The 24405-nt window shown below is 39.4% G+C and overlaps 1 protein-coding gene across 2 annotated transcripts; it reads left to right on the top strand.

The window, feature by feature from the left end:
- Positions 1-4648: 4648 nt before the first annotated feature.
- tbc1d8b (TBC1 domain family member 8B) lies at positions 4649-21928 on the top strand. 2 transcript variants are annotated; one of them, XM_023297288.3, is made up of 21 exons: positions 4649-4895; positions 7646-7756; positions 8080-8198; positions 8379-8604; positions 8976-9216; positions 9663-9870; positions 10007-10174; positions 10277-10438; positions 10671-10821; positions 11015-11229; positions 13324-13441; positions 13535-13820; positions 13912-14041; positions 14124-14222; positions 14314-14382; positions 14465-14705; positions 14794-14859; positions 18069-18161; positions 18302-18349; positions 18455-18552; positions 18681-21928. In XM_023297288.3, the coding sequence occupies exons 1-21, from the start codon at positions 4769-4771 to the stop codon at positions 19107-19109; spliced, it is 3405 nt and encodes a 1134-aa protein (XP_023153056.1). In that variant the 5' UTR covers positions 4649-4768; the 3' UTR covers positions 19110-21928. The 2 variants fall into 2 exon arrangements, with proteins under 2 accessions (XP_023153056.1, XP_023153057.1); XM_023297289.3 differs by lacking the exon at positions 18069-18161.
- The last annotated feature ends 2477 nt before the right edge of the window (positions 21929-24405 follow it).

Genomic DNA, 24405 nt, shown 5'->3' on the forward strand with positions numbered 1-24405 from the left:
CGACAAAATGGCAAAAAATAGTGAATAAGTTTTTGTGTGTTTGCCATATGTATAATCTCTGTTAGACTATGTACTAATCATATTCAATGATTATAATATATTTTATGATTATCTGTCTTTATTTCTTTCTTTAATGTATCTGTTTTCATCCTCTTCATTCACTATGTTCTTCTTTTCCTCCCCTGCTCTTTCTTCTTCTTCCTCTCCTCTTCCTCTCTTCTTCTCTTCATCCCAGTCAGTTTCTTCTTTCTTTTCATCCATCTCCTCCCTTTTCTCCTCCTCTTTTTTATCTTCTCTTCCTCCTCTTTCTAATTTTCCTGCTGCTCCTCCATCTCCCTGTCCCCTTCTCCTCCTCCTTCCTTTATTCCTCTACCAGCTGGAACCCAAATAAATGCAATCAGAATGTGAATCAATTTAATCTGATTTCATTAATTATATCCTGTCTACTGTCATCTAAATGACTGTAGTGATATAAATGCAGAACACAAATCTGGACACAGAATTATGAAAATTCTTCTACCAATGTAATATCCATTATCTCTAATTTATTGACAGACAGTCCCAAATACCTCTCTTTCTAGTGAACATTACTGTTTGTTTGTTTTGTCCACTGAGAATCTATTCAAACACATTTACTGCCTCTTTAAATTAGCATAATCTCTTCCTTGGTTTTTAACAGCACCTTACATCCAAAATATTGCACTGCTGCTATCTTCTGGACTTATTTAACCCCTGCAGTTTCCAGTGTATTCGATTCTCCTCACCAGTCCTGTACTCGTTTGCAAGCTGATGAAGCATCTTCTGCCTCTCTCACTTCAACCTCACTGCAGCATTCTCTGTATATCTGCAACCGTTAGCACTGATCTTTCCATTCCTTTCATCACGTCCCGTCTCTCTGCCTTATTTTTCCTACAACTAACAAGCACATGCTCTACGGTCTCTTGACACCTGGCAGGAAGTTTCCATATATTGTCAAGTATGCTGATCACATTACTGTGTCCTACATTTTTCCTAGTTACAATAGTCTCCTCTTGTCTGCTTCCTCCCCTCTTCTCATATTATCAATTCTATTCTGACTGGAATATACATGTCCTCCTCTTATCTCCCTGTCGCAGTGCTGCTGCAACTCTTAATTGATTTTTTTCAATACAATGGTCTTTCCTTCTGATTTGGAGAGACTAATATTTGTGTCTATGCTTGCTTTTTTTAAATAGCTTGTTTGGTCAGTTACGCTTGCATGTATTGAGATGATTTCATTCCAAGTAAATCCTGACAATTACTTACCATACCTGACATTAAAGTGTACTGAGTGGATACTGAATCACTGTAGATGAGGTCTTTTTTAAAATTAGTTTCTTTCAACTCATTCTACAGCAATGAAAATGGCATGTAGTTCAGCAGTATATTCATTTAGGTGACTGGACGCCAATTTGCATAAAATATAAATAACTATAACTGCAGAGTCTGTGCGTTTTGTTCCAGCTCTGCTACTGTAAAGAAGAGCAATATAGAAACTGTTGTTTTTGCTTAGTAATATCATCAACAAATGGAGGAGGCAAAACTGCAAGCAAAAATAGTGTGTCCATGTTCCTAAATCAACGTAAGAAATATAGCCAAAAGAGGGCTAAGAGTTTTCCAATTTGTTTCATAAACAGCAAAAGAAACCAAAAGTAAACAACTAATTTTTATAACTAATCTGAAATAGGAAGGAATGAGCTTAACAGTTTGAGTCAAATATTGATTATGAAAAATGTGCATGAATTCTAGGATATCTCAGTACTTATCTGCCTCCCTTGTGCTTCAGGGACAGCAGCGCTTCAGATGCACTGACTCTGTAACCTTGTTCAAACCTGACAACCCGTGTTATCCCAGCATGATGTGACAGTGTTCCAAAGAGCTTCTTGTTGTGTCAGCAGGGTTTGTGAATCGATTCAGTGCAGGTGTCTAACTCCAGGGTGGCAAAACACCCTCAGACGTCGACTATTCCCAGCTTGGTGTTTCGCTGTGGGTTTGATCCACTGTGGTATCGTTTAGAGGTCTCCTTACATCCACCCATCTGTTACTGCTGCTAATCTCTGTTATTCAATCAATACTACTGGTGGCTGTTTGACCCAGTTTAATGTTGTCATCAGCCTCCCTGATAAGAAAGATCAAATTTTCACTTAGTTACACAACAACTGTACATGCAAACTCTGAATGATGCACAGTTTGATTTGTGTAGACAGAACTACAACAACATGAAAAAAAACTAAGGATGCCAACTAAAACTAATAGTTGGCATCCGTCATCCATCAGAATTTCATTTCTCTTCTTTTTTTGCCTCTGATAGTCTAGAACTATTCTGCTAATTTCTGTTCTCTTTTTAGGGTCAGATAACATTCTAATACTTTTACTTTTTTCTTTCCATGCTCCAAATAGGGTTCTTTATTATTTCATTATCTTATACTTTGGTTTACTGCGATTAGTGTTGGGAGTGCAGCGTTCGTGTGGCACCAGTCAGTGTGTGTTTGAAACATAAATGTTTGCTCGTGTTTGGAAGGTTTTGGAATGAAGGGTTTCTGCAGGATGGTTTTCAGGGAATTTAAGAAATGGAACATCTTTTGAATGTTCACTGTTGTTTTATATCTGCCAAGTTCTGACCTTCATGCATTTGTTGGTGTCTTTCTGTGCACATATAAAATGTATCTGCAGAATTGTGATGTAAAGATCATGTTGGGTGTTAGGCCCACCGAGTATAATGACTGTGGACCTCATATTTCACTGTGGATATGGGCTGGATAACACTGTCAAATAAAATAAAATTAAATTAAAATAACAGAAATCTTAAAAAAGCAACTGAACTGTTTTTTTCCCTTACAGATAGTTGTTTGAAAATATACTGTATACATTATGCAAGTCATTCATAATATGTCACATATTTTTAGGTAGTTTGTGGTGCCAGCAGAGGGTGACTTCATCTCACTTTTGCAGACTCATCATAGCTCCAAATACTCAAACACGACCTCTCTTGTCTAAAGTGAGAACACGCAAACCATCCTCTTTGGGCAGGAAAGGAATAGTTTAATTTTCTTACATGTTATATAGTCATCAACATGTCAACTTTATAGTAATCATGCTGTATTAATTCCTTGATTGGACCTGCCTCTTTTATCTCAAAAAGGGGAAATCTTATATTACAGCATAAAATAATATTACAGCGTTGCACTTTCAGATTAGAGGCAACAGTGTGAGGAAGAAATAAAGGTCTATAGTATTTTTTTTCAGAGATGTTGTGAAGCACCTTGTCCAGCTTGCAGAGAGCTTCAGCCTCAACTCCATCAACCACCTTTGGGATAAACTTAAAAACAACAGAGAACCAGGCCTTGTCATCCAACACCAGTGGCTGATTTCATTCATGCCTTTGTATTTATTTCACCACAAAGCTAGAGGTTAGCATTAATCTGTGCTGCACACACCAACAGTATCTGATCATAAAGAGGATATGCAGTCATTTATTATGCTGACCTGTTCCAAAAATCATTGCTGCAACTTCCTGGCAAGTGAATCAGTCGTTATGGTCCTCTTATTTCCCACAGTGAAGCAACAGCCATGTCTGTCTGGCAGGATTGCATTTCACAAACTGTAAAATAGCAGAAATAAGAAAGAGATAAGATAAAATCATGCACACTCAAGTCATGAATACGACTCCAACTCAAAGGCAACGTAATGTTTAAGAGGCTACACGACCTGTAAGTGTCATGCTGTTAAATAGTATCCTGAAAGATGTTTACACAGTGTTAAACAAACTGATGAATGTAGCTGTTTGGATAAGAGCAGCGGTGCTAGAGAGAAGTGCTAAGGAAATGCTCTCCCTTGTCATCACATCTGCGACAGATTAGGTGCTGCATGCTCTGTCAGCTTTAGATAAAATGTGGTCTGTGAGGTGCCAAACAGAAGTCTTGTCCTACAAAGAGCTTTTCTTACAAATTTACAGAATGGACATTATACTCCTCATGCAACGTGTAGGAGTTGTATCAGTTTAGCCGCTGTTATCTGTGTGTGTGTTAGGAAATGGAAGGACATATTTTTACTTTAAAAAAATCAGTTTTTTGTATTTTTGTAATTTACAGTGATGGCTGAAAGTTTTTGAACCTTATAACTCACCTTATATTTATGCACAAATAGAGTCCACCATTTTTTCAAGCAACATTGTGTACTTTATCATATATATATATATATATATATATATATATATATATATATATATATATATATATATATATATATATATATATATATACACACACACGTTTTTTAAAATTAAATTCCTTTTTATTCTGGTGTTTTAGGAAGAGATTGTAAAAATGGGATCACATTGTTGTAGTGTGTGCAGAATGTGCTATAAGAGACCATACAGATGTGTAAAATGAAAGAATGCTCTGTAAAATATATGAAGATAATCACATAAGTATTGGCAATTCTATCTGTTAAAAATATGTTAAATGATAATAATAATTATAATATAGTTTGGGATTTTTTTTTATCAATTAAAAATAATTAATTATTCAGTAGTTTGTTTGTTTTTTACGAATGAAGCGCCTGTAGGACCGCCTCTCGTTTAAAAACTACAATCCCACAATGCCTTGCAGCTTTGGCAGCATTTCTTGTCGACGTGGGAAGGGAGGGATTCGGACACAAACAAACGTCCACGGGTCTGCTGTCGGAGTCCGTTAGCGATAACCGTGACATGTCAGGCGGGTTTCACAGGGAACTCGGCGACATTTGAAACATGTGGCTCAAACCTGAAGAGATTCTGCTGAAGAACGCCTTCAAATTGTGGGTCACCGAGAAGGATAATGAGTACTTCGTACTGCAAAGGAGACGGGGCTACGGAGAAGGCGGCGGCGGGCTGACAGGTAACGCTAGCGGGGTTGTTATGTTCCTCCTGGCAGGTTCGGGCCAGCTGCTGCCGCTCCTTAATAACACAGTGAAACACACAAGTTATGAACGGGTTAACGCGACATGAATTAGCTTAGCTAGCGTGCTGCCTGCCGTGTTCAGGGCGGTGCTGCTGTTCAGCCCACTGGTCTCCGGAAAAATAGCCTCGTTGCAACAGGTACGAACCAAGTGTCACAATTACAGCAGACAGTTTGGGGCTGAACAGCTGGTTTACAGGCAGTCTGAACCAGTGAAGGAGTGTCTGTCAATATATTGACTTATTAGTTGTTTTGTTGCAGCACAGTTGATAAGAAGGAGGCTACATGGGGAGAAAAATGCACATTAAATTTAATTTCACACTTTCCGGGATTAATTTACAGGCTGTACACAAACTTAAACCCACCGATGTGTCATATCTACACTCTACTAGCTAACAAAAGCAAGCTCTGAGTCATGTATTTTATGTTGCATTACCACAGTCATCATACAAATCCATCCTCAAAAAGGAAATCTCATCTTCTGTATGCATTAACATGTTCACTTCAGTAAGTTTGTGAACATGTGCACCACTTTCTCCTGCATGCTCAAAATAAAACTCCTTGAATTTGTCATCTCACTGCAAAATCAGGGTCTGCTCCCTGGATAATAAATGCATCAGCGGCTTTTTGGTGACGGTGATGCTTACTTGAGTTGTCACACTGTGAATCAGGTTATATTCCGGCTTTGCTAACTTGACATGTCATATTTTTACCAGAGAGAGAAAACAACTGTTTCTGTTTCTTGACTAAATTATTGATTTTCTGTTTATTAGTTGTTTAAAATGCATAATCCCATGATTATAAATAACTTTTCGAGCTTTTATACAAGCTGGAAAAGTATTTTTTTGGCATTTTTTCTGGGGTAAATTTCTTAAAAGAATATCCTGGTCATCAGCTTATTGATTTATCAGTTAATCATTTACTACACAGATGTTTTGTGCAGGTGGCGTAACAGCTTTCCTTTTGTTCTGTCTGGTTTTAGATCTTAATTTAGTAGGTTTTCTTTATGCCATTGGTAGCCAGATAATCTCTGGGGGATAACAGTGGAACTAAAATGAATTTTGTGGTGTGGTTGTGGATGAAATGCAACTAGTTAAACACATTACTCTTCTTTCATTCACCTTTTAAGCTATACAAGTTCAAGTGCAGCCTCGGGTCCTCAATTGCAGCTGAACCCCCAGTGAGTTTCTAATTTAGACACAACCTGTCTTGTAATTGTGTGACATTCTTTACTAGCTTGGATCTTTGAGAACTGTTGTCACCTGACAGTAAAAGTAGCGCTTGTAATACAGCCGGTGATTGTAGATTATAGCTCCTCACCACATGCCGGAGTGTGGCAGCTGTAAGGTAATTAATAGATAGTTAATGATAATAAATGGTGTTCCGGATGAAGACAAGAGTACTGATGCCTTATCTGGCTGGTTTAATGATAGTGGTGGTTAAATACTATGTGATGCTGCACTTGAAGACCTTTCCAGCACAAGAGCTTTTTTATGTCTGAAGTGTCTTTTATTTGTTTGTCTGTGCTCTGCTCTGTAATGTTGTTCTACCCTGACGAGAACATAAATTATGTGAACCACGTTTGATCCGCTCAGTGCTTTACTACTCGGCCGCTCACAGAGCTGAAATTCGTTCAGCAGGGAGGCCGGTATAATGCTGATGCAGTGCACGAGAGGGTGGTTTCACTGCGACCTTGTTAATTATTCATGGAGGGCACGTCAGAGGGAATTTGTAAAGGTAACAGATTTTGCTAATTTTAGTTCTGACATGGACCTGGGGGATCAGTCATTCCCACTGTCAGTATGAGTTCAGACACACAGGCTGTTATCCCACTATGAAAAAAAGAATAGCTAAGAGGTCCTCCACAGACTAACACCCGCAAGTCAGTCAACTTCTCCGATACATAATGATTTTTTTAATCACGGAGCTCAAATGTTCATCTACACATGCAAGTATAAGTGTAGTTTAGGTGATAATAAATTTACGCCTTTGGACTTCTGTCACATATACAGGGTGTCAATAAAGTCTCTTTACAATTTTAAGAATTTATTACAAAGGCAGTTAAGATATCTTAACCAGATTTGTTTTATTGTAATCAGTGGTTGTTAAAGTTTTTTCTACCTCATTTAATGTAATACACCTCTATATGGGCACCATTAGTTGCACAAAGCACATCAAGACAGTACTCGGTTTCTTGCCGTGTTTGCTGTAGCATAGCCTCATCAATGGTGGCAATGGCATCAGAAATCTTTTGCTTCAAGTCAGTAATGTCCCATCTCTTTGTTCGATACACGATATCTTTAACATAACCCCATAGAAAGAAGTCCAAGGGAGTGATATCTGGTGAACGTGGTGGCCAAGGGATTGGCCCAACTCTTCCAATCCACCGGTCTGAGGAGTAGCCATTTTTTAGGGTTTCATTTAACAGTACCTCTTTTACCAACAGGATACCTGAAACACACAATTTCAATGTGATTACAAACTTTAATAAACACTGATTACAATAAAACAAATCTGGTTAAGATATCTTATCAACTGCCTTTGTAATAAATTCTTAAAATTGTAAAGAGACTTTATGGACAACCTTTATATCCAATGTTTGTCTTTCTAGTTTTCAGAGGTGTTTCATGGCTGAAGGTCACGTGTGATACTGTTGGTGAAAATACTGAAACATGTGTTGTATGTTGCAGGCCTCCTCGTGGGAACTCTGGATACTGTGCTGGACTCCACATCCAAAGTTGCTCCCTACCGTATTCTCCACCACACACCAGACTCACAAGTGTACTGGTCTATAGCATGCGGTACGTCCCTGCATCTTCATCTCATTCAGATATTTCCATAGTACTATGTAATGTTATTTAATGCCAACATTTATTTGATTAATTGCATGTTAAGTCACATTCTGAAACTCCATAAAGACATTCACTGTTGATGTACTGAGGTCCAGCAAAAAACAAATGAAGCTAATATTCCCATATTCCAATTGTGAAATCTTAATCTTAATAAATAATGTTGGGTTTTTTTGTTCTCTCAGACTTTTTCAACTATGAAACAATATTTTTTCCCTTCAGACATAAAAATATGTCCTAACTTGATGATTCTTTTGTCCTTGATTTTGGGTCAGGTGTTACCAAAGAGGAGATCTTTCAGCACTGGGATTGGCTGCAGCAGAACATTATGAGGACGCTCTCTGTTTTTGACTCCAGCGAAGACATCACCAGCTTTGTACAGGGCAAGATAAGAGTAAGAATTTCTGGATATGTCTCTTTTCTTTCTAGTACAGACTAAGAACACCCTATGTAATCTCCTAGCAGGGCTGTAATGCTACAGAATGCTGTATATGATAATGACCTCTTAATTCAATAATAAACACAGTGCTGTTCCCTCCCTCAATACATTAAGCCTTTATGTGTCATGTTTTAGGGTCTTATTGCTGAGGAAGGGAAGACATCCCTGGTGCTGGAGGACGATCCTGAGAAGTTCAGAGAAGCGCTTTTGAGGTTTGAGAAGTGGTTTGAGCTGCCACCAGAAGAAAAGTTGGTCACATATTACTCATGCAGCTACTGGAAAGGCAAAGTTCCCTGCCAGGGCTGGCTCTACCTCAGCACTAACTTCCTGTGCTTCTATTCCTACCTTCTTGGAGCTGAGGGTAAGCTGCTTCTGTGCCATTCATTAACACTTGTCTTGATAACTTTGATTGGTGGTAACAAAGAATGTGGCAGCTCCTAATGGTCATCATAATGGGATTTTATGCTTTGAAAAGAACATTCTTTGAAGTTTCCTTTTTCAATAGAAAATAGCTCTTTGTACTGAACAGCTCTTTGTGCCTCCAAAATTATGAAAAAGCTATTATAGCTGACCTCATAGTGGCGGCCTGAAAGGGTGTGCGGATGATTGCTAGCACTGACACAGAGTGACATTTTCACAATTATGCTCTGAACATTTTCTTTTTGTTTAGTTTGAATCAGCATTTCGTTATACTCACACCTGATCGCTGTTTTTATTTCACGTATTGTGCAGTGAAACTGGTCATTTCCTGGGATGAGATGTGGAGGCTGGAGAAAACTTCCAATGTTATTCTGACTGAGAGCATCCACGTTTTGGCTCATGGAGAGGATCATTACTTTTCCATGCTGCTGCACCTTAATGAAACGTTTGTTATCATGGAACAGCTGGCTGACTACTCCATCAAGCGTCTTTTTGATAAAGAGGCCTTCCAGAGAGTGCCAGCACTCTCCGACCCCCTACAAATTACCAAGAGGTACTGTCGGTCTGCTGCACAGCACAGCTTTACGTGATCCTGTTAGTGCCGGCTGCCAACTTGAGCAACCAGAGTAAACATAAAGTCTGACTTGAGTCACATAGCATTTGTGTTTGTTTTAACTTTCCTGCAGTGGCAGGTCGGTCACATGTAACAATACCAGTATTTTATAAACAACTTATTAGTTAAGTTTTACCACTGTGAATACAAACTCAACTTTTTATTTAATGTTATTCTGCTATAGTCATGCTTTTTGATTTAGAAGGTAATGTTGAAAGCTGTAATTTATGGTTATAATAATATATAAACAGCTATAATAATAAACAGGACAGTTTTAATATTGTTATGCAGAGGCTATTGCAAGACTGTGAAGTTAGAGGGTGAAAAAAACCTTAAATGTGATGTTCTGCTCAAGGCTGTACTTTCTGCTTTACTTTCTCCCACAGAGGCCTAGAAGCTCATGCAAAGAGTGAGCAATTCCGGACATTTTTCAGGCTTCCCAAAGAAGAAAACCTGTTAGAGGTGCATGAGAGCTTCCTCTGGGTGCCCTTCAGCCATTTTAACACACTTGGCAAGATCTGCCTGTCTGAGAACTACCTATGTTTTGCTAGCCAGGATGGAAGCCAATGTCATATCATCATTCCAATGCGAGAGGTAAAGTCAGTCAACAACGGTATTAATCGACTGACAAAAAATATTGAAACGCAGAGTGTAAAATAAACATTTAAATGCTGATGCGTAGCAGAAAAACTACAACAGTGACTCATCTACCGTCGCTGATCTCTTCCAGGTTGTTAATGTTGAGAAGCCAGATTCCAGCAGCCGAGCTTTAACAGTTTGTGTGCGTGGCAAGAGGGCGTTGCGATTCTCTGAGGTGCGGGACTACCAGAGGCTTGCAAACACAATCCGTAGCAGGTGTGGGATTAGTGCCAGCCCACAGCACTCTGCTTCATCAGAGGTATCACGCTCAAAATGCCGTTTTACTCTTTACTCCTCTTTGCTGTTCAGCCTGTGGTTTACAGTGGTTTCTGGGAATGAAAATGATATATGTGTTTGTCAGGCTATCCGAGGTGAATGTCAGTCACTCATAAACCACTTCGAGGACAATCCAGAGGACGTAACTCTAATGGTGGGACAGAAAGACAGCAGCAAGGCCGTGAGCACTGAGGCTCTCATGACTGTATTCCACCCCCAGGATGTGGAAAACCTTGATCCCAAAATGGTAAATGTCAAACTTCTGTTCAAATCACCAACATTTTGTTAGAAAACCAACATGTAACTGTAATGTATGAGAACATTCCTGTCCGCTCCAGTCTGCAGGTGTGTGGGTGAATGAGCTCAATGTATTGACATAAATGAAACTGAATCATGCATCTGTTTAGAAATACAACCGGATTTGACACTGTTAAGTGTTAAATAACACTTTGGTGTTTGTGTATCTGTGTGTTCAACAGCTTAAGGAGAAGATGAAGGAGCAGTCGTGGAACATCCATTTTTCTGAATATGGACGTGGTACAAGTATGTTCTTCACCAGGAAGACAAGAGACTTGATTGTTCGCGGTGTTCCCGAGGCCTTGAGGGGAGAACTGTGGATGCTCTTTTCAGGTATTTACACAATGAATGTTACTCTTCCTTGTCATAAGCAGTCATTGATAGGAAGTGATTTGTTAATGAGGCATTGCATGATTCAAAGTGTCATCTATTCAAGGGCTCTCTCTGTGTAAGTAATTAAATGAATGTTGGGTGGGGTGGGATCATGATGATATCTGTTTTTGGACTGACTGCTTTGACTCTGAAGGAGCTGTAAATGACATGGCCACTCACCCCGGCTATTACACTGAGCTGGTTGAGCAGTCTCTGGGCACAAGCACTCTGGCTACAGATGAAATCGAAAGAGACCTGCACCGCTCTCTGCCGGAGCACCCAGCCTTTCAGAGTGACACGGGAATCTCAGCTCTACGCAGAGTCCTCACTGCCTACGCCTACAGGAACCCTAAAATTGGATACTGCCAGGTATTTACATTTCTTTCCGCTTGTTGTTAAATGGCCGACAGGCACCTGTAAGGGTGTAGTAAATTTGCATACACATTTGGTTTGGTTCAGTTAATGCAAGCTTTGCTCTGTTAGTGTAGCTCATTTGCAACAAGTGTGAACACTGCCGTCCAAGCTTTGGTGCCCACAGAACAAGCAGACCCTCTGCCTCTTTGTTTGCTTCCAAATGAGTTCTGATGCGGTACGATTTGAATATGAACATCTAAACGAACCAAGAACAAGAGAGAATACTAAAGCATACCTGGTTATTCCTATCGTAGGAGCTATGTTGTACAGTTCAGGACAGGCGTTTGAACGATTGGTTTGGCTTGTGTGGAAAGTACAAAGTGCTTGTTCTGGTGGTCTTTTGAGTCCTTTTATAAACTCTGTGTGTTCCCAGCAGGATTAAATGCCAACGTATACATATCCAACGAGTATATTTATCCCAGCACTAATTTTTTTTTTTAGAAGAAATGTATGTCATGAAAGCTGTCCAGTCAGGTTGTGATCTTACCCCCGTGTCTTTTATTCAGTGTCTTTGTTTGATATTAACCCTTAGAGCCTGACCCACTTTGCGCCTAAATTCATATCCCTTCTTGAATTTCTTCTGGTTTATCCCAGCGAGGTGTAGCACATATCAAATGAAACGGCACAACTTGAAATTCTGTGTGTGACAGTGTCGGTGGGAAAAATAAAATCTGATATTTACAAATTTAATCAAATTTACCTGCACCCTGCATACAGATGCGACTCCATCTTCATACCCATTGCTTTTGTTTCAAGTACTCAGGAACTCATTATTGCATAGATATCTTAATCTCTATATAGAAATAGATGCAATTTATGTATGTTAGTGTCTATGCAATACAGACATTGCATTAATATTAAACTATCTATGTAGAAATATGCTAATATTGCATCAGATGAAAGAGCGGAACCAAAGGTTTGTAATTGTGCATATTTGTTCATACTAAAGTAATAGTGTTAAGATGTCAGATCAAACTTCTGTGAAATAATGTCTTTACTGTTTTCTTCACCCATTTTCACATTCCTCTTGCTTGAAAAAAAAATCCCTGTCGCTTTAATTTCATTATGTATTCTTACCACATATCAAAATGAACAGCAGAACTTACCCTGTCCAATTATGCTAATTGTTTCTCCGTTTGCTACAGAATAATCCAGTTTAAAATTACAGCAGATTCCTTCAGTGTCTCCAACATAGGGCTGACCATTACATCCCACTCTGTATACAAAATAAACACAACTGCCAACGTTTTATTGTGAGATCCAATTCAGTTCACCTCAGTTTTATTCATATAGCACCAGTTCACAACGTATGTCATCTCATAGCACGTCACATATTTTAAACAAACAACAGAGAACCCAACAATTAAAGCTGCCTTTGGATTCTCTATGAACAAGCAGTTGGCGATGGTGAGATGGAATCCACCCTCAAAACAAAACACATGAAATCACAACATTTTTATAATACAAAACATTTTCTCTCAATATCAAGCCTAATATAACAAACTCTGGCAGTATTTTCATATGTTAAGGGAAGATCTGGATAGCCTGGCATTTTAAGAAAAACGAAGATACAGCATGTATAGCTAGTCCTTACCATAACCAAGATAAGTGCTTAATAACAAAGGTAGTGATATTACCCTGTAAACAGCCTGGGGCTCATAGGGTTAAAAATATCAGTGTGAACACTGAGTGAAGCAGGACTAAAATGTGCAGCTTCTGCCTTGCTTTGGATCAAGAGAACCAAAGTAAAATGCTGCCAGTTATTTTGTGCAGCCCGAAATTTGTCATTGAAAAATGTTAGAAATATAAAAACATGTACATAATATCAGAAAGCTCAATAGTACTCATAATCATACTGCATTTCTTAATTTCTTTTGGTCATTTATGACCAATTATCTTTTGTTTTTGCTGTTTCTCAGGTCGGGTGATGGTTATGATGGTTTTAAACTGTGGTGTCTTTTACTGTAATCTCTCATTTTGTTAAAGTGAGATTGGCAAATTTGTTATTATTTCTATAAAGGGCCCTAAAAGCACTTTTCTGCTGTTCAGGCCATGAACATTCTCACCTCAGTTCTCCTGCTGTATGCGAAAGAAGAGGAGGCTTTCTGGCTGTTAGTTGCTGTCTGTGAGAGGATGCTGCCGGATTACTTTAACCGCCGAATTATTGGTGAGGCTGGAGGCGTTGGATTGTAATATTGTTTTCTCTGCAGACATAAAATTTTAATGATTTCAGGAAATAAGTTGCACTCTTTTTTTTCAGGTGCTTTGGTTGACCAGGCTGTGTTTGAGGATCTGATCAGAGAAAACCTCCCCCAGCTGGTAGAGCACATGACAGACCTGAGTTTCTTCTCGTCCGTGTCCTTGTCCTGGTTTCTCACTCTTTTCATCAGTGTTCTGCCCATAGAAAGTGCTGTGAACGTGGTGGACTGTTTTTTCTATGATGGCATCAAAGCCATCCTGCAGCTTGGCCTGGCTGTGCTGGACTACAACATGGACGCTCTGATCAGCTGCCATGACGATGCTGAGGCCGTCACCATCCTCAACAAGTCTGTGTGAATGCATTCAAAGTAGGACTGACACATTTTAAACACGATCGCTCTGTAAATTACTGTCTGTGTTTTCATGATGGTGTTTTAGGTTCTTTGATAGTGTGACAAACAAGGACAGCCCTTTGCCTCCAACAGTGCAGCAAGCCTCGGTGGGCAACAATGATAAAGCCTCTCATATCAATGTTGATATCAGCGAACTGATCCGAGAGGCCTACGAGGTATTACAAGATTTGTCCTTTTTAGTTTTATTCAGTGATATCAGTGTGGTTGTTGATTTAAATAAAGTATGTTCGTTTACAGAAATATGGAAACATCCGTTCAGAAGAGGTCGGGAGTTCTCGCAAAAGAAACAAACTGTATGTGATCCAGACACTGGAGGATACAACAAAGCAAAATGTTGTAAGTGAGCTCATAGTGATTAGCATAATTTTATTGTTTCTATGGCATTATGGATTGATGTTCCTTCTGCTCTGTTCTGATCTGTTTTCAGATCCGGGTGGTTTCCCAAGATGTCAGATTTAATGCGTCACAGCTGGATGAGCTTTACAATTTGTTCAAAGTGAGTCCAAAACACGACGTAGCATCATCATCGCAAATGTCAATTGAAATGCAAAATCAACAGATTGTTGTCCGTTTTACAGAGGCAGCATTTCCTCAGCTGCTACTGGACAATGAAGAGTCCAGCTCTGCTCCATCATGACCCCAGTCTGGCCTATTTGGAGCAGTACCAGTTGGGATTCCAACAGTTCAGCGTGCTCTTCTCCCTGCTGGAGCCCTGGGCTTTTTGCACCACCAAGAGCACCCTCTCCCTCTGGGTCTTCCGCCTGATAGACGAGAACCAGGACGGACTCGTAAACTTCAAAGAATTCTGCTGTGCCCTTGGTACGTTCCTGTGTTCTCTGCTGTCCCCTAATGCAGCTTTTAACCTCAGTATCTCAACTGTTATAACTTCATTCTGCTTCTCACACAGATACTTTATACAGTGGATCATTCACAAATAAGCTGAAATTTCTCTTCAAGCTGCACCTGCCTCCAGGTTAGTGATGAATACCCAGTACAAACAGAAGCAGCTGATCTAAGCTTAGCCTTAAAGTAAAATATCTGAAAAACAGTAAAGTTTTTCAGGATCACATACATTGTCGTTTTAACTGCCAACCCGTTACGCTGTCTCAGTGGCATCTGTCGCTTGTAAACTGCACAATAGTGTCTTCAACCTCTTGTTGTGGAAAAATGTCTTCACAGCTTGGGGCTTCTTCAGTTCTAGCTGATTATCTAAAGAGTTTGCAGATTCAAAAAATAATAGCTGCCTAAGTCTCACCAATAAAGGCAGTGAAGAGTCTCGGAGTCAGTCTTCAGATTCCAAGATAATGTGTTTATTCCTTAAAGCACAGGTCAAACACACTGAGAGATACCCCGGGGTATGTCTGAAGACCCCACCTGATGCACTGGCTTTTATACTGTTTGGTCCTGGTGGTTTTCCACGCCCCAGGCCCATCCTTCTTTTATGACCGGCCTCCTACATTTGACACCATTATATCACTAGTTTCAATTCTAATGGTGTCTGGGCTTCTCGGTACTTTCCAAAAAATAATGAGGGATGGGCAGTTTCACCAGGTGGAGGTAGCCCCCCTCCTTCTGGCTCCACTCCCATCCTCATCAAACCACTTTATTCATCTTTTTACAGTACATCATCTTTTCCCAGGGTACATTGGGCCACACTGACCCAGGTCACATTGACCTAGGAGCACATCATCAGGGTACATCAGACTTTTAGCAGGGCACCTCTCAGTCACAGTCTTGCATCATATCATTTTAATGAGAAAAACAGAAACTTGTGCATACCGATGGAGGCAGTGCTAGGCACCATAATGACTACAGCACCTGCTAAGCACTTAGGTAAGCAAAACAACACATGCCAAGCTGGCACAGGTCACAGTGACCTGGACGTCTATGTACACAGGTGTTCATGTGCTTAGTGCTTAAAGGCTATCCACTACTATTAATGTGATTATTGATTACTGATTATAGTTTATTTATTATTGATCATTGATTATTGGGATTTTACCACTACACTCAGCTATTTCGTTCTCAACAAATCTACACTGATGACAAACTTCTGCAGGGTTCAAAGTTCAAGTGCAGCAAATGTTTTCTCACTGGATTCTTTACAGTTTCCAAATTCTGCCTGACGCAGTCACAGTACAGCAGTGACGTTACAGCAGCAGACATACAGAAGCAGCCCAAAGCAATACATAAGATCAGATAGAGTTATGTCAGTCTGCGGTTTGAAAATATATAAGTTGTCATTTCAATAATCTAGTCCATAACTCAGCGTTTGTCGAACGAGCACATTGCCTGGGGGAAGAAACTGCCCTTGAATGTGCGGCTCTTATCTGGATGATGTGGCGCTGCCTGCTTGAAGGCAGGGGTAAGAATAGTCTATGCCGGGTGAAAGAACTTGCCATGGCAACGATGGGTGTAAGGAGCTGTAAGGGCATTTTGCAGTGGGCTAGTTCCTTCTAAACAAGGATATGTGCCAAGGAAGAACTGCTCAAATTACAACTGACAGCTTAGCAGCAGACGAGCACTGAGTCACCGTTTGTGATGTGCCAGGCCAAATAACATCAAGCACCAAAGCTTATTTTACGTCTCGGGGAGAGTGCTCAGTGCTTCAGCACCAAGGACAGGTCACATCCTGGTGCCACAGTCCAAAAAAGATGTTAGAGGCTTGCTTCCAATTCACCTCACAGGCACCAAGCAATGTTGTGTCATTTGCTCCATCTTTATAAATAAAAGGCGCTGGAACTCGGCCAAACACTCTATTGATCAGTGAAATGAAATCGTGTGCTATTTAGTGCTGAGAGTCTGCAAGTTTTTCAGTCCAGCCATGTAGTTCAGCAGCTGTATTCACTTATGCGCTTCAGTCAGAGAGCAGAATCTACTCAGTTACATCACCTGTATTGTGATTGGTTGTAGGGATGACCGCATGTCTACTATAGCTTTTACTTAGAGTTCTACATTGTTCTACGTACCCTCAAGGAGCATGAATGATGGCAAATAAACTAGCACATTGCGCTGTATGTTTTCACAGTCTGTCATTGGTTACTGTATGTACAAAGACGAGCATTTGATACACATGGTGCTTATGCAGGAGAAGGTTACTGTGTGGAATGCTCAGTGTCAGCCTTCAGGCAGCACATATAATGTAGTACGGAGCTATGAGGCAAATAATATGATACTTCTGGCTTGCTGGGGTAATCCAGGCATGTGAAGTGACACGCATGCATGCACCCACATGTGCTCGTTAGTGGAGTTGGAGCACAGATGTATAACACATCAAAAAAAAAAGGTTGAGAAATTATGATGATACAGGTAGAAAGCATTTTACAAGTGAATACCTCATTTTTTAAAAAGAATACTTAGTGTACACATATCATTGTTGATATTCATGTACTATTATCGTACATTACAATGAGTTATGAGTGTACTTAGCTCATGTGTGTCAGTTATAAGAAACACATTTAAAAATAAGCACTTTGCCATCACTGCAGCTTTTCTCTGATGCAATGTTAATAAAAACTTCGTGAGTTTGACCAAAATGCAATCTTTTGCTGGAGTGTTAGATTTGAGTGCATCAGACTGTACTTAATAAAGTCATAACTCAGTGCACGGATTATATGGTAGGGATGCACAATGATATCATTAGCTTCATCTGTTTCAGGCAATAAAAGCTTTAAAATGGACTACAGGCATCGATCCAAAATGAACACTGATTGGCAGACGATGCCTGTCACCCTAAACGTTTATGGATTCATTCACTCAAAATTGTAAATAGCAATCAATTTGTCATGTTTTAATTGTGTCTTCCTGTACCCAGAAAAAGCCCCAAAAAGCTTTTTTTAAAATGTTTTTTTTAATGTCTGCACCTGTAAAGGTCCTGTCCTGATAAGACAAGTCATAATTATATGTTAATTCCACAACAGAAGGGCCCTTATGTTCTCTGCAATCAGGTTGAAACAAAAATGTGCATAAATCAGTGTTGGCAATCGGCCAGAACGAGATAGAAAATCTCAGCATATTGAATATTGGCAAAAATCCAATATTGTGCATCCTCACTATATGGATATCTATGGTTTCTTTTAATCAAATTCCTGAACAATATTTCATCTCCGTTGCTCATCTGGATCCTCTTTCACCTCTTGTTTCCTGTGTCCTTTCAGTGCACTCACAGTCAGTATCTTTTAGCTTTCACAGGTAGTCCTTTGCACTTAAAGGAACAAAGAATCCAGCAGTTTATTCCAGTGACTGAAGACTCTTCTCCCTTCAGTAGGCTCACTGGTTAGCCTCTTTACTCCTTCTCTTCCCTTAAAGCTCAGATATTCCCCTTTTCTACCTTAATTCTACAATAATTCTGTCTTGATATTTGCCTGGAAGCATGCCTCTTTGGAGTTTGTTCACATGTCGCCTCTATGTTTCAGCATTTGATCTTCCAGAAGATGGCGTGATAAAGAAAAGCCCTGAAAGAGGTAATATTACACCCACATTTGCTGCACACAATTCATGGCTATGACAAAAATACTGTAAATATGTTAGTTTTCTGACAGTGTTCATTTAATCTATGAAACTGACAGGTAGAGGAAAGGTTGACCTGCAGGCCTACCTAAAACAATGGCAAAATGAAATACTTAAAAAAGAGGAAACCATCAAGGATCTACCCAGAATTAATCAGGTGATTAAATCCATGTTTTATTTATTCACTGAAGAGACCATCTAATTTTGCATTTTCACAGTAAAATGACCAATGCGATGTATTAAGTTATCTGATAAGTACTAGGCAAGCTTTTTCTTCTGTCTCAGACTCAGTTCATCCAGTTCTCCAAGACCCTCTACAACATTTTTCACGGGGATCCCGAGGAGGAGTTGCTGTACCGAGCCGTGGCCCACGTGACCAGCCTCCTCCTGAGGATGGAGGAGGTGGGACGGAGGCTGCAGGAGGCAAGCAGCCCGCCTGAGTCGGCAAAGCCTGCCAGCACCACTGCTGCGGAGGAGTCTTCTACTGAAGAAGCCTCCACCACCCCGGAGAGCTCCGACACCTCCAGCTCCCACAACAGTCAGGATGCAGGGCCCGACCTCTCAGAGACGGAGTGGTCGTTTTCCTTCGAGCAGGTCCTCGCGTCTCTGCTCAACGAGCCCGCCATCGTCAGCTTCTTTGAAAGGCCCGTCGATATTCAGGCGAAAGTGGGTCAAGCTAGGGTTGCCCAGCTGAAGCTAAAGGCAAACAAGTGAAGGGATACATAAATGAATAGACTTTGCTTCTGACACCTAGAGGTCGCCATGTATTTCCTTTCTCCAGTTGGATAGGGCAGTGGGTTTTGGCGAGGCAGACGGTAAGATATAAATCAAGAGTAGACATCAGAACCCTGGGGTGCAGCATGTGTGTCTTTCTGGCAGATTATGATCAGCTGAGAAAACACGAGACGGTAAACGCTGTTCTGTAACAATCTGCTGACCTACACCTTCAGTGGAGCTTCATGTTAAATCTTGCAGACATACTGTAGATTGTCATTCCTCAGATCTGATTATGCATTCTTAACTTGGGTGACGGAATTAGCTATGTCGTTTAACCACAGGTTTTTCAGATTTCAATTTAAACTAAATACTTTTGTATTATAAGGCATATTCACTACTCCTCTGTGTCCAGAGACATGACAGAAGAGCCTGTCCTTCCCCTCCCTGTCTCTGATGTCATGTTAAAGTCTGACTCCATAATAAATGACCCAGACAAGGTGACTGAGAGTCCACAAGAGGATTCTCCATCTGGATATCTTGATATATAATCTCTTTCAGAGTAGTGCTTTAAAGTGAAATTTACTGTAAATTCTAGTACGTCCTGTGACTTAAGTGTCTTCTGGTGAGTGTTATCTTCTAAACATCAACTTATTGTGAGAAACACCAGCTTTTCAGTTAATGTAGGAGCAAACAGTAGTACAGAGAGTCAAGGACAAGTTAGAGTGTTTTCCCTGGAAGCCATAAATTGATTTCAGATTAAAAGATGTGAGATACACTTTATTGAGAGTGTAAAAGCATTTGCAATAATGTACAAGAGAGGACAGTACTGCCCCAGCAGACTCGAATGTCTCGTTCCTCCAACAGCAGCACACATGGTAACCACATAGCATGACTTAGTGTGTGTCATACTTGAAACATAGGATATGTAAAGGTAAAAATCCACTCTGCTGCTGCAGGCAAACTACCTGCATCCTCCTCTGAAATTGTCTAGAAAAGTGCCGTGTGTCATCTTCACAGTGCAATCGATCGATGTATTGTTTGCTTATGTTCGTCTTGCTGTATATGTGGGATGTTACGCTCTAGTGTAAGTGCGGCATTTTGTACATAAAGGTCAGTTAAATAGGCGTGTATTTATCAGGCTTGTATGGAAGATGTAATATATGACCTAGTGGACTGTTGTGGACTCCTTAAACCTTTTGAAGGACATTTTGTTTTATTAAATCTCAGGGTGACATTTGTGTAAAATGAAAGAGAGAAAAGGGATATTTTTGAACCTGGGATATATAAAGTATATGACTAAGTTATACATAGCCTACATCTTATCTGTAACGTTTAAATATCAAGCATGTGTAGCATAGTTACAGGATTTGCCACATTATGCCAGCCTTCGACAAACAGCTATGACTGCTTGCAACAGAGAGTCAGACTTGACTCAGTATTTCTGATTTGTTATTTTTTTAATTATCACTATTATTCTCTTTTCATTTGCTGCTTCTTTTCTCTCTCCTTGCTTCTGTCTCAGTGAGTAATTTGCACAGTTGTTTGACATTCACAAGCTGTAGATGTGCCTGTATGTTGGCCAAATCTCAGAGGCGTTGGATTCCAAAAGGTCGTGACTGCTTCAGCTGCAGCTTGTCGTCTCCAGGGGCCAAATTCACAAATTTAAAAAGCTTTATCTTTGCCTGTGTTGTGAAAAAGTGCTTTAGATGCTTCCTAAGTGCAGCTGCAATTCTTTTTGGCTACATTTTTTATCATTTTGCTTGGAAATATTTTGTTATTTTCTTGCGTAAGTGCTTATTTGTTCACCTGGGACTTAAGGACCAATCAGAAGTGCATTTTATTAGGTAATTATTCGGTCAATTTGTCATTTTGTTGAAGTGGGTTTTGCACATTCATTGAAAAAAAGCACCTCTCATTGGAGCTTAAAATAATCAGTCACTGTTTACATGACTGATGTACAAGAATATCAAAATACCCCCATTCGTCTTTGACATGTCACTCCTTAAATCCAAAGTTTGATCAGAGACTTCAGTAATGAATCTGACTTCAAAATCTGAACTGATCACAAACAACTCTCTTTGTATTATTTAAACCAGTCAGATCTGACTATGATTTGACTATTTCACAGCGACTGGTTCCCTGCACTTTCACACTGCATTTGTAACATTTCCAAACGTCAGCAAATTATTATAAAATGCAAATTACAATCTCTTATCTAAGAGAACCTGTGTGGGTTGAGTTCTCGCATGCTTAGTCAGTTTCTTATTATTTGATAGTATCTTAAAGACTAATGGTTATATAAAAAGTCAAGTTTGCTTCCAAGAATTAATTTGTTGGTCTTTCTGCAGGAGGTCCAAAGCAGCGGTTAAGGTAGAACTCACTTTATGATGCTCAATAGTTCCTAACTGTATTTCTTCAGGCTTAGCTTCTTGAAAGTGGCACTTGATGGTGACAGTGATTTTTATATGTGGCTTTCTCTTGGCAGGGAAATAAATGAAAAAAGATGACTTTGTTGAAACAGGTGAAGAAAAATCAGAGGATTGGTGATTGTCATTCTCCTGGCATACTGGTAGTTCAACCATTAAACATCAGAGTGTATACAGGAGGCATGGATAGAGCTCCAGCAGCTGCATTAATATATGGTCTTATCATTACAACTACAGCTTTTACAGGCTGTGCCTTTTTGACTGAAGTCTTGTTTTGCTGAATTTGAGATGCTCATATATTTCTGTTTACTTGCTTGATTAAGATTTGGTTTTATTTTTTTTTTAATTTTCATGCAAACGTTCCAGAATAAAGAGTGATGATTCTATGGATTGTGAGGTGCAGGTCATTCTTGCGTCTTTTCACATGCAGCATACAGCAGGGCTGAGTCCACCTCTGTGCAATCTCACCTAGATGCCAAATGATTCATAACTGTATCACTTATTAATGTAGACCTCGCAGCAGAAACTCAATACAACAAAAGTCAGTGCACATTTCACTGCACATTTCATTACTTAGGCTGAAATGTTGTATGTCCACCTTTATTTTGGTAATGGATTCAGTCTTCCACATGATGGAGGATATTAAATTTCTGGAGAGATGTTCAGCAGTTCTTAAGGGCAGTTTTTTTTGCTCCTCTTTGCAAAGGGATTGTGTTGGTCTTGCTTTCTGTTTGAAATAGCCCAAAGGTGTACTGGATTCAAGTCTGGAGACATAGTTCACAGGTCTAAATTTTCTTGTGTGATTTTGTTAGTGTGCTTTGGATCATTAGTGTGCAGGAGTATTCATCTTCTGTTACCTCTGTGATTCACTGTGGTAGCCCTGACCAGGTTTATGCCAAACATGCTGGACTCCATCTAAACAAAACTAATTTATCTTGGTCTCACCTGACCAAAGAACATGCCCCCAGTATTCATTAGGCTTCTTCTTAGGTTCTTTAACAAAGATTGAACTTTCTGTTTTGTAACTGGGAGTCATCTTGTCAGCCAATATTTTGGTCTATCCACAGGAAATCTAGTACTATCTATAAATGTCATCCTACCAATACAGCACACTAATGTAGCACAATGTCGCACTCCCACGTCTGTGCTTCACTGTCAGGACTATGCATTCACTATGGTAGTCCTGATCAGATTCAGATCAATCAAGCTGCCTCCCCTCTTGATCCAACAAATGTGTCTTGGTCTCATCTGCCCAAAGAATGTGCTCCCAATATTTATCAAGATTCCTTTCATTTTCTTTTGCAAAATATCAACTTGCAGTTTTGTACCAAAGTGCAAGTAAGAAGCTTTTTCTCGGATGCTGTCCATAGAGGTTGACATTATGCAATGCTCTACACACTGTCTGTGAGTGGTGTTATTTTAGTGTCATGTTCACTGCAGCACTGACTAGTGCTACTACTCATTCAGTATCTCCTTTTTACTGCTTCAACTGTGTTTTGACTGATTTTTAGTTGGTCACCATAATCTTCCTGTATTGTTTTACATCGTTGTGAAGTCTCAGAATCCAATTTTTCAATTGTCCGGCAATTTACTTTTGTTGCCCTGATTCCTGTTTTTTTTGGGCTCATATTTTCAGGATAATCCCTACCAAGTAATTGTTTTTGATTGTTTATGTAAGAAAGTACTTGTCAACATAGAAATAATGCAATTATTGAGAGGTGATAGAATTGGAATTCTCTAAAAATTAATGGATATTTTACATTAGGTGTATTCGTTTGTGTTGTTGCTGTGTAAGTACTGGTTCAGTGAGCTTGTGCACTAGGGTGATGACTTTTTGACTTTTTTTTCTCAAAAATTATTTCCTGTAGCACTAATGAATGAACTTTTGCCTATTAATGATTAAAATGACATTTATTCTGTTGAAATATTGAAAAAGGTCACGCACAAACCACTTTGAAAAAATCACTATTACTATCAATGGGACTAAATTCGTTAAGCCCAAAGAAGCATTCACAAACAGTACCAAATGCACCAACCATAGAAAAGTAAATGATTCAATGCCTTAAAAGATAATCTAAGTGTTGGTAGTTGTTTTGAAGTTGATAAATTCTGGCCAAAAAGCTGATAATTAAAATTTTTAAAATCATTTTGTGCGTGAGGTTTTTTTTATCAAATCACCTTAAAAGTAAGATTTTATCTAATCTTTAATAAAAGTTCATCAAATTACGATACAGGGATATGAGGTTGTAAAAAAGTCATCACCCTATTGTGCACATCAGATTTACACACACCAGAATTAACTTAAAATAAGGCTTATGGTTTGTATACTTCAGGCTGTTTCTCATGTTTATAATAGTCAGTATGTCACCATATGAGGAAAGTTCTGTGTATTTTATTGTATGACAGAGTCAAACTCATTATTGTTACATTTCCTACTGGAGAATCAAAGGACAAGAGGGGGTGACTCTTAGTTTTACAACTTCTTTAACAGTGTTAAATCACATGACCCTAAAGTTTGAACTTTTACAAGTTTTTATCACAAATATGAGATTTTTAAAAGATTTTTTCATGCTTTTTTGTTGCATTTTTTAGACATCGACAGCTGAAAGAGACAGGAAAAGAGGGGAGAGACATTTGTGGGCATGCAGAAACACTTCATGCAGGAACACCTCATTAATAATATTAATGTCTGAAAGGGTTCAAAGTTACAGTAAACTGAAATGACATTTGGTTTTCATGATCATCAGTCACTGCTGTGCCTGTGATCTCAGTGCTCTGCCAATTAAGTTTATATAACTTGAAGGAGGGACTGATTTATTGGGAACTTTCTTAGGTGTAGTGGCCCAAATGGTAAAAAAACAACAACA

This window comes from Amphiprion ocellaris, chromosome 14 (assembly GCF_022539595.1).
Source record: "Amphiprion ocellaris isolate individual 3 ecotype Okinawa chromosome 14, ASM2253959v1, whole genome shotgun sequence".
NCBI classification, from domain to species: Eukaryota; Metazoa; Chordata; class Actinopteri; family Pomacentridae; genus Amphiprion; species Amphiprion ocellaris.

Excerpts from the sequence above, each read along its gene's own strand:
- tbc1d8b (XM_023297288.3), top strand. The coding sequence starts at position 4,769 with ATGTGGCTCAAACCTGAAGAGATTCTGCTGAAGAACGCCTTCAAATTG. Across the intron at positions 13,821-13,911 it reads GCCGTCACCATCCTCAACAA|GTTCTTTGATAGTGTGACAA; the intron begins GTCTGTGTGAAT and ends ATGGTGTTTTAG. Across the intron at positions 18,350-18,454 it reads AAAGAAAAGCCCTGAAAGAG|GTAGAGGAAAGGTTGACCTG; the intron begins GTAATATTACAC and ends TGAAACTGACAG.